The 9760-nt window shown below is 42.9% G+C and overlaps 1 protein-coding gene across 1 annotated transcript; it reads right to left on the reverse strand.

The window, feature by feature from the left end:
• Window positions 1-8391: 8391 nt before the first annotated feature.
• On the reverse strand, window positions 8392-9732 carry LOC107225370 (dolichol-phosphate mannosyltransferase subunit 1). Its single transcript, XM_015665814.2, has 4 exons — window positions 9520-9732; window positions 9136-9346; window positions 8858-9048; window positions 8392-8713 (listed from the first exon to the last, which is right to left on the reverse strand). Exons 1-4 carry the CDS (start codon window positions 9657-9659, stop codon window positions 8494-8496), a joined length of 762 nt encoding a protein of 253 aa, XP_015521300.1. The 5' UTR covers window positions 9660-9732; the 3' UTR covers window positions 8392-8493.
• Window positions 9733-9760: the final 28 nt, after the last annotated feature.

The following is a 9760-nucleotide window of genomic DNA, read 5'->3' on the forward strand; positions in this document are numbered from 1 at the left end:
TAAGCGCGAGATATGCGTAGACTCGCGATACTGTGATTCAAGGTAATGATTAACACGGTTTTATGATAAATAGGCAGAACAGAAAAAGATATACGGTACTTAAATTAAGCATTGACCAAGCAAACCATAAAATATGAGAAGCGATTATAAGACACATGCGAGATACAAAAATTGTAATAGTTATCACATTACCAGAATTATCAGCGATATAACAGAGGCAGGGAATTATTGATTACAAGGTAAATTCAAGGAAACAGGCCAAGTAGAGAATTATTATAAGATATAGAGAATAACAGATAATACGTAGTCTCTAGTTTGCGGTAAGTGCGAGAGAAAGAGAGATAATATTCGGTACGATGAAAGATAATTTAAGATAAGACGAATAATATTCAAGAGAATTAATATGCAACATACGACAAACCAAAGAGACTACGGACAACTACGATCAGCGATATTAGCGAAGAAAATAATGAAAAAGATGTTAGGCGATACGGCGCAATACTCCAATCTCAAATGAACGACGAGCGGGACCACGCGGCGATGTAAGGTCGCTCACGCGGTACACTCACTAAGATAAATTAATCAAAGGTAATAGGTACAGAAACAGATATGAATTACTCAGAAAAAGTATAGCGAAATAGTAATGCTCAATAACGAAGATAAGAATTGATCATTTAATAGAACACGCTGCTACACAGCGATATTAGACATTTAGATATTCTAGAAGAGAAAGATAATAAAATAAAGCGGTAGTCAATAACAATGCGTAAGTAATAGTCAACCAGTCGCGAAGTTACTTGCAATAAGAAATAGAAAGGGACAAGATAAGAGATAATAGAGAATAAGGTACGAGCCCAGGTGGCTCACGCAGACCAACTGCAAGATAAAGAGAAAGAGAGAGATAAAGATACGATATATATTGCAAGTATTTTCGTGGCTTCACAAAATAGAAAAGGAACCTCACTTACTTAAAAGAAGATGTAACAGGTACTAGAGAATGCGATGCGATACGATAGCGGTACGACGAACTTTGGTAGCGATAATAAGAACACGTCTGCTATTAACGAAAACTGAAGGTACAGTGACGAGACGAGTGATGATCCTGATTTTCGTCGCGCTGCTGTCACGTGATTCTTCCTCAAATTTGCGATATTCTAATTGGACCAGCAGGTCGCGTAGGTCTGGTCTACGGATAGGCGGCGATAATCCCTCGCCGCTTGTTTTTCTTCCTCTCCCGCGACGACAGGTATCGAGGTATCGGGACGTCGGAAGGTGGTCGGAGATGTTTTTCCCTCAGCTGTGCGGTATCGTTGGTGAGAGGGGAGGTCGTACCGCTCATGTGTTGCGATATTGAGGTGTGCGATAGTATTACGTCACCGATCTCCTGGACTTGCGACCGATTGTACTTCACTCCTTGCTTTACTGGTACTCCTCGTTGTAGCTATTTCGTTGGCGCTGCATCCCGGCCCTCGCTCATCGAAGCCCTCATGCCGGAACGATCTGGTGGTGATGGCCCTCGACCCGGATCCCCACACTAGATCCACCAGATCCACGTGGTCAGCATAGTCTAGCCTATTCCACGCCACAGCCCTTCGATAGGACGGTTCATTAAGAGAAAACCGTACTCTATTTGATAGACAACGACTTAGTAGGTGTCATGGTCGGTTCGGCTCCAGGCTGATAAGTATCGTCGACGGGAGGCTTTGTTGTGTTTTTGACGCACAGCCCTGTACGCCGCCTGACGATGCATCCGAGCGGTAGAAGCATTGATTCGTGGTTCGGCCCCTGGCCGATAAGTCTCAAATAGTTGGAGGTGCTGTTTGTGCATCACGCACGACCCTGTTCACAACTTAGATAGGCATCCATCGGGAGTGGTTTCAGCGGTTTCGTTCGTCTGTAGTCGGTGGTGGTCGGTGTTGAGCTGGTACGTGACCCCTGTCAGGCAGTGTCCTGGTATCTTGAAGCGGAGGTCTCGTAGATGCTTCTCGTAGAGCGTTACAAAATTAGAAAATAGAATAAAATTAGCTTAATAAAGAGAGTTTAACTTGAAGATAATTAGTCGTTCATTTTCGGAGTATTGGCCTCAGACGTGCTTTCGTTATTTTTAGCGATATTTGTACCTAGGGAAGTGCGATAGTTAAACAAAGTGACGGGGTACGAAATACCACGTCACAACTCCCCCCTCCTTACAGAGGACCGAGGAGGTCCTTTGCCATTCGGAAACCACTAGGTTGACTACTTACTTTTGCATGTGACTAGATGACCGTTAGAGACGTTAGAGATAGTTGCGATAGATAGGATGTGATTGAAATTCCGTGCGATACTTGACTTGGCCGCGAGACTTTGGAGTGCGACTTACTGAATCTTGGCGACAGTATAATTTTTAAAATTCTACTATTGACCTGACCGGTTGTGAGTGAAGGAAGGGAAGTGATGAGCTAAATTTTAGCGAGAAGATAGAAAGGTGATTGATTCGATTGCTTGGTTGAAGGGTGCTGTTGCAGAGGAGTTCAGACAATTTATGTGATATAGTGCGATACTGGAATTGAAGTCGACCTCATGTAAGGTGTTATTCTGGATAAAGCGACAAAGAATTTGTAACCGTTATTTTTAAGATAATTGCGACAAAAGGAGTTTCGACCTCAAGTTGTTACTGCGTTAAGTGGCTAGACATTGCGATGATGACGCGGTAGAATTTAGGCGTTTATCTTACCGAGAGCGGGTTTCTCTAGTTTTAATTTCTTTAATTCTGGCGAAGCCATGATGTTAAGTTCGAGTGGGGTTTTATTGTTGGGTGTCATTTTGTAACCAACATTTTCGTGCGCGATTTAATTGATTCTGTACCGGTGGATCTGACAGACTTCAGGAGTGGCTCCCGGGCACATAGACAATGATTGGGTACGCGTAATAAGGTGGTCCCCTGTTACTATAGTAATGAGGAAGTAACCGCGTCGCGATAATAAGGTTACTTATTTGCGGAACCGAAAAAGAAAAGAAAAAAATTTTTAAAAAAATTCCTTGGTTGGCCTAGCGGCATAAGAGAAAAAAAAAGAAAAATCTCGTGGTATTAGCGGTAAAGAAAACGTTTGCGGTATCAGAGAAGAACAAAAAAAAACTTTCTGTGCTAGCCTAGTGGCGTAAACAAAAAAAAGAGAGCAATCTGGCGGTATTAGCGGTAAAAGAGAACGCTTGTGGTATCATGGAGAAGAACAAAAAAAAGAAATTGTAACACTAGCGGGAGAAATCTATGCCATTCAAAAAAAAAATTTTTGCGATATTAGATGAGAAACGAGGTAGTAACTATGATAACTAAGCGTTATAATAAGCGGAAGTCGCGGTAGGGAGTGTCGCTGCGTCACCGGGTCCAGGAAAAATCTGGCTCCTCTGGTGGCCATCTTGACCGGGCCTAAGCGAGACGGTAAGATTGGAAGCTTTAAGGCGGTAACTAGCGATATGGCTTTTGGGCCAAGAAAAGTGCGAGAAAATCCACAATCGAATAGTGCTGCTACTGGTTGCGATAAAATTTCGAAGTTAAGAAACAATAGCGGAATCCTGGCGTTCGCTTGGATCGGATTACAAAAATCTAACGATTCGGGTGACGGAGGGGTTTCCCTAGTTCCCCGTTCGTGCGGCTCCCCCACTTGTTTCACGCACACTGGTTCGGGCACGTCACCTTAGTGTATCCGACTTTGCCACATCGGAAACAGTATAGACCGGTCGCGGGTTCGGGACAATTCGTATATCGGTGACCGGGTTTTCTACACTGGTAACAGATTGGCGTACGTCTCGGCCTTGGCAGAAAAGGGTTGCCAGCGATCTCAGGAGAGTTATTCGCGACGTTTGCGGTATCCGTCTGATTGTGAGCCGTGGTAGCGGTAGGAGTGGTTGGCGCACTGATGTCGTTTCGACTATTGAATCGCGGTGCCTTACTACGTGGTTGCGCACTTCGACCGTTGGGTCTATTACCCTGGGTGCCACGATTAGGTGTCGATTGAGCAGATTGGGTCGCGTTGGCTAGTCCAGTCTCGGGTTCCGGGTCTTCCTCGAAAAAGTTGAGTGCTACGAAATTATTGCGAGAAGGCCTTGGGTTTCTTTGCCCGCGGTAGGCTAATTCGGGTAGTACCGATCGTTCCGGTGTTGGCGGTGCTTGGTAATTACTTGCAACCCGGAAGCTGATTTCTATTCTACTCGCAAGGTCTTCTAATTCATCAAGGTCCTGTAGTTCGTCTCGCCGAATTAAAATTTGTAATCGCGGTAGTAAATTGCGGTATGCGTAATCTAATTGTTCATCTTCCTCCCACGCGGGTCTCAATCTATCGAAATACGCCCTCATGTATGTTAAATAATCGGAAACTGACTCGGATTCACCCTGGGTTCGTCTACGAATTTCCTCCCGCAATAGGAACTGTAACTCGGGATTGACAAACCTACGACGCCACGCGGCTTTAAACTCTGCGAAAGAATGCCACGTTTCACGTTTGTGAATGTCGTCGCGAATGTCAATGAGTGATCGCCCCTCGTCTATACGTACGAGAAATGCTTCGGTGTCCTCGTTACGCGCTCCTGAAAACTTGAGGTTCCATTTTCTCATAACTTCGTAGGCTGCCAGAGCTGTCGGCCTAGACGGTGGTGCTGAGTTGCTACTCATGCTCGGTCGCGGGAAATTATACTGTTTGTCTTCGAAACCTTGATTGCGGAAGGCAGGTCTCCGCAGCGGCGGTGCGTCGCGATATTCGTAATGTAGAGAATTCCCTGTGCGGTAGTCGAACGGTTGCGGATTCGCCGGGTGATACTCCCGTGGTCTCAAAGGCGGTTGCTGAACGGGCGCCGGTTTAGCCGGTGCGTTATTGCCGGGAAGAAATTCTGGCGGTATATTTCGCGGGCTAATTCGGCTAGGTTGCGGTTCCGGTGGTTGTTTCCGAATCGCGCCGGTTGCTGAAGTACCGGAGTTACTCTTCGAAGGCCGTGTCACGTCACGAATTTCGTCGTCGGTGTAAGACGCGGGGTTAACCGGTTGCGTCTGTGTAGGTAACGTCATGTTATCGCTGTCGTCTGTCGGTGTAGTCATGTTAACGTCGTCGAGAGTAGGGAGGTCGTCCATGCCTAGGCCGTATTGTTTACAATAATTTGTCAACCGTTGACGACGGACTGGCAATATACCCGTTATTGACAACGAGCGTCCTTCTAATTCGGTGTTTAACTCGGCGTCGGTCAAGGAGTCTACCCCCACGCCTTGGCGGACGTGTGTATTGACATAAGAAATGTTTACCAGCGATAGGTGACCCGAAGAAAAAGAAATTTCGATATTGACGGATTATTGAATCGGTTAAGCTATTATTCAAGAGGTATGTCGGTTAATCTGTGCGGTATCCAAATGTTTTTATGTTTGCGATATTTATGGCAGTTAAGCCGTGCGATATTTGAATAATTTCCAGATTTGTGTTATTGATGGCGGTTAAGCCGTGCGATATTTAAATAGTTTTCAGATTTGCGTTATTGATGGCGATTAAGCCGTGCGATATTTAAACAGTTTCGAATTTTCGATATTTTTAATTTAGCGATATCTATGCTGTATTCAGTCACGATATTGAATTATAATATTCAAAACTTGGTTTAAATCCGATCTCGGTTGCGGCAATAAATTATTTTAAATTCGCTACCCAATTGTCTGAGTTCCTCGACTTTTATCGATTTTTGGGGTTTTTAGGGTTCGTGTTCGGTCTCTTACTTTTCTCTGGTGCTTTGACGGTATACGATAAAATTTGCTTCCACCTTTGAATAAGATACTCCCTCTTTATTGGCGTGGCCCCACGTTGGGCGACATTTTGTAACGCAAGAATTTCGAGGGATAAAAAGATAATGTGCTCGGTTACCCTACGGCGCAGTTACTTACCTGAATAATTAGATATAGAGAGATAAGAGAAGGGAAAGATACGATTGTTGGGCGCCAGACGCACATACGTCAGAAAATAGATAATTAAAGAAAAAGATAAAGGTAAAGGTAAAGGTAATAGATAAAGGTAAGGTCAGGTTCTACGACGGTTTTGCACAGCTTGATTTTTGCACAGCAATTACGATAGATGCGATAATTAACAATATTTACAGCCAGAGAAAAGTTAAGCGAGAGAGTTAACAAATAACGGAACGTTTTCCGAATAAGCGCGAGATATGCGTAGACTCGCGATACTATGATTCAAGGTAATGATTAACACGGTTTTATGATAAATAGGCAGAATAGAAAAAGATATACGGTACTTAAATTAAGCATTGATCAAGTAAACCATGAAATATGAGAAGCGATTATAAGACACATGCGAGATACAAAAATTGTAATAGTTATCACATTACCAGAATTATCAGCGATATAACAGAGGCAGGGAATTATTAATTACAAGGTAGATTCAAGGAAACAGGCCAAGTAGAGAATTATTATAAGATATAGAGAATAACAGATAATACGTAGTCTCTAGTTTGCGGTAAGTGCGAGAGAAAGAGAGATAAGATTCGGTACGATGAAAGATAATTTAAGATAAGACAAATAATATTCAAGAGAATTAATATGCAACATACGACAAACCAAAGAGACTACGGACAACTACGATCAGCGATATTAGCGAAGAAAATAATGAAAAAGATGTTAGGCGATACGGCGCAATACTCCAATGTCAAATGAACGACGAGCGGGACCACGCGGCGATGTAAGGTCACTCACGCGGTACACTCACTAAGATAAATCAATCAAAGGTAATAGGTACAGAAACAGATATGAATTACTCAGAGAAAGTATAGCGAAATAGTAATGCTCAATAACCAAGATAAAAATTGATCATTTAATACGCTGCTATACAGCGATATTAGACATTGAGATATTCTAGAAGGGAAAGATAATAAAATAAAGCGGTAGTCACTAACAATGTGTAAGTAATAGTCAACCAGTCGCGAAGTTACTTGCAATAAGAAATAGAAAGGGACAAGATAAGAGATAATAGAGAATAAGGTACGAGCCCAGGTGGCTCACGCAGACCAACTGCAAGATAAAGAGAAAGAGAGAGATAAAGATACGATATATATTGCAAGTATTTTCGTGGCTTCACAAAATAGAAAAGGAACCTCACTTACGTAAAAGAAGATGTAACAGGTACTAGAGAAGGCGATACGATAGCGGTACGACGAACTTTGGTAGTGATAACAAGAACACGTCTGCTATTAACGAAAACTGAAGGTAGGATGACGAGACGAGCGATGATCCTGATCCTCGTCGCGCTGCTGTCACGTGATTCTTCCTCAAATTTGCGATATTCTAATTGGACCAGCAGGTCGCGTAGGTCTGGTCTACGGATAGGCGGCGATAATCCCTCGCCGCTTGTTTTTCTTCTTCCTCGACGACAGGTATCGAGGTATCGGGACGTCGGAAGGTGGTCGGAGATGTTTTTCCCTCAGCTGTGCGGTATCGTTGGTGAGAGGGGAGGTCGTACCGCACATGTGTTGCGATACTGAGGTGTGCGACAATATTACGTCACCGATCTTTTGGGCTTGCGAGCGACTGTACTTCACTCCTTGCTTTACTGGTACTCCCCGTTGTAGCTATTTCGTTGGCGCTGCATCCCGGCCCTCGCTCATTGAAGCCCTCATGCCGGAACGATCTGGTGGTGATGGCTATCGACCCGGATCCCCACGCTATATCCACCAGATCCACGTGGTCAGCATAGTCTAGCCTATTCCACGCCACAGCCCTTCGATAGGACGGTTCATTAAGAGAAAACCGTACTCTATTTGATAGACAACGACTTAGTAGGTGTCATGGTCGGTTCGGCTCCAGGCTGATAAGTATCGTCGACGGGAGGCTTTGTTGTGTTTTTGACGCACAGCCCTGTACGCTGCCTGACGATGCATCCGAGCGGTAGAAGCATTCATTCGTGGTTCGGCCCCTGGCCGATAAGTCTCAAATAGTTGGAGGTGCTGTTTGTGCATCACGCACAACCCTGTTCACAACTTAGATAGGCATCCATCGGGAGTGGTTTCAGCGGTATTCGTTCGTCTGTAGTCGGTGGTGGTCGGTGTTGAGCTGGTACGTGACCCCTGGCAGGCAGTGTCCTGGTATCTTGAAGCGGAGGTCTCGTAGATGGTTCTTGTAGAGCGTTACAAAATTAGAAAATAGAATAAAATTAGCTTAATAAAGAGAGTTTAACTTAAAGATAATTAGTCGTTCGTTTTCGGAGTATTGGCCTCAGACGTGCTTTCGTTATTTTTAGCGATATTTGTACCTAGGGAAGTGCGATAGTTAAACAAAGTGACGGGGTACGAAATACCACGTCACAACTTATAACCCTCTTCATTCAATATCGGTACAATGGATCTAAGTGAAATTTCTGACAAATAATACTACACATGTTGGTGATAATTATTTATTAAAATTATCAGGTAGTAACGTGTGCTGTAATGCAGACATCAGTTATTACGTTGCATTCAGGAAGTTTGTTATAAATGATAATCTTACGTAGTGGCAAAAAGATACAACATTGATTTTACAAATTGGAATATCTCAGAACCACCTAATTTCGATTCTCCGTAAACTCTGTCCACGAATGAAATAGGAACTTCTCCTATTTGGTAATTAAATTGCCTTGCTCTGATGATCATTTCCATTTGAAAAACGTAACCCTTGGATACGCAGGATTTAATCAGCTTCTCCAAGACGTCTTTTTTATACAGCCTGAAAAATAATCACATACACAAATTTGTTGTGATAATTTCAGAATCGACTTTGTCTAAAATTTAATTACTCAACCAAACTAAATATGGTATCAATCAATGAAAACTTAGAATGAATTGAACAAATGAATGAAAATGTTGATACCTAAAGCTTCCAGTTAAATCACTTGCGCCAGGTCTGAGTAATAATTGTGTAATAAAGTTAGCGCCCCTGCTGATTAATTTTCTTCTAAAATCCCATCCATAAACACCACCATCTCCAATGTATCTGGTACCGCTGACAATATCCAAGTCTAAATATCTCTGAAGCTCTATCATTTTGGGGATGAATTTTGGCTGAAATCAAACGGAATCTCAATTTACTTTCTGGCATGAATAAACAAAAAATTTGAAAACCATGCTGAAAGTGCATTGTAGAATTACATGATGAGAGAGATCAGCATCCATTATGACGATGAAATTTCCACTGGCATGTTTGATTCCATGTATATAAGCAGTTCCTAAACCAAGCTTCTTTTCCCGAGGCCTCAAAAGAATTTTATCCTCGCCATAAATCTTCTGAAGTTCTTTGGCTACCTCCAATGTCCCGTCAGGTGAACCATCGTCGATAACGATCACTTCGTAAGCACATTGGCTAGAAGTAATAATGTGAAATCCCATTTGAATTAAGTAATAACAAAATGCACGTGGTGAAATCCGTGACCACAGCAATTTATTCACATTAAACTTGGGTAACTTCAAATGAATGTGTGCACCAGTGAACGAGTACAGTGTAGTAGTTTAGAGGTTAGGTTGAAAATTGCTCACCTTTTCTCCATGTACTTAACAATCAGCCAAATGATAATGGGCAAATTGTCTCTCTCGTTGTAAGTTGGTAAAAGAATAGAATATTTGTCATTTTTTGTGAGCTTTTTGAGTTCCTCATTCGTCGAACCTTCCCCACTCATTTTGTCAGCTGTTTACTGTCAAATGATCACCGTGGCATTGCTACTTCATAGTTCAATGTGAACTTTGAACGTGGCAGCACCCGGCGGACAGCTAAGTGTAA

The sequence above is a fragment of the Neodiprion lecontei genome, chromosome 3, assembly GCF_021901455.1.
Source record: "Neodiprion lecontei isolate iyNeoLeco1 chromosome 3, iyNeoLeco1.1, whole genome shotgun sequence".
NCBI lineage: Eukaryota > Metazoa > Arthropoda > Insecta > Hymenoptera > Diprionidae > Neodiprion > Neodiprion lecontei.

Coding starts and splice junctions, on each gene's coding strand:
- LOC107225370 (XM_015665814.2), bottom strand. CDS start 9,659: ATGAGTGGGGAAGGTTCGACGAATGAGGAACTCAAAAAGCTCACAAAA. Junction 9,347..9,519: donor GTTAAGTACATGGAGAAAAG/GTGAGCAATTTT, acceptor TATTACTTCTAG/CCAATGTGCTTACGAAGTGA. Junction 9,049..9,135: donor ATGCTGATCTCTCTCATCAT/GTAATTCTACAA, acceptor GTTTGATTTCAG/CCAAAATTCATCCCCAAAAT.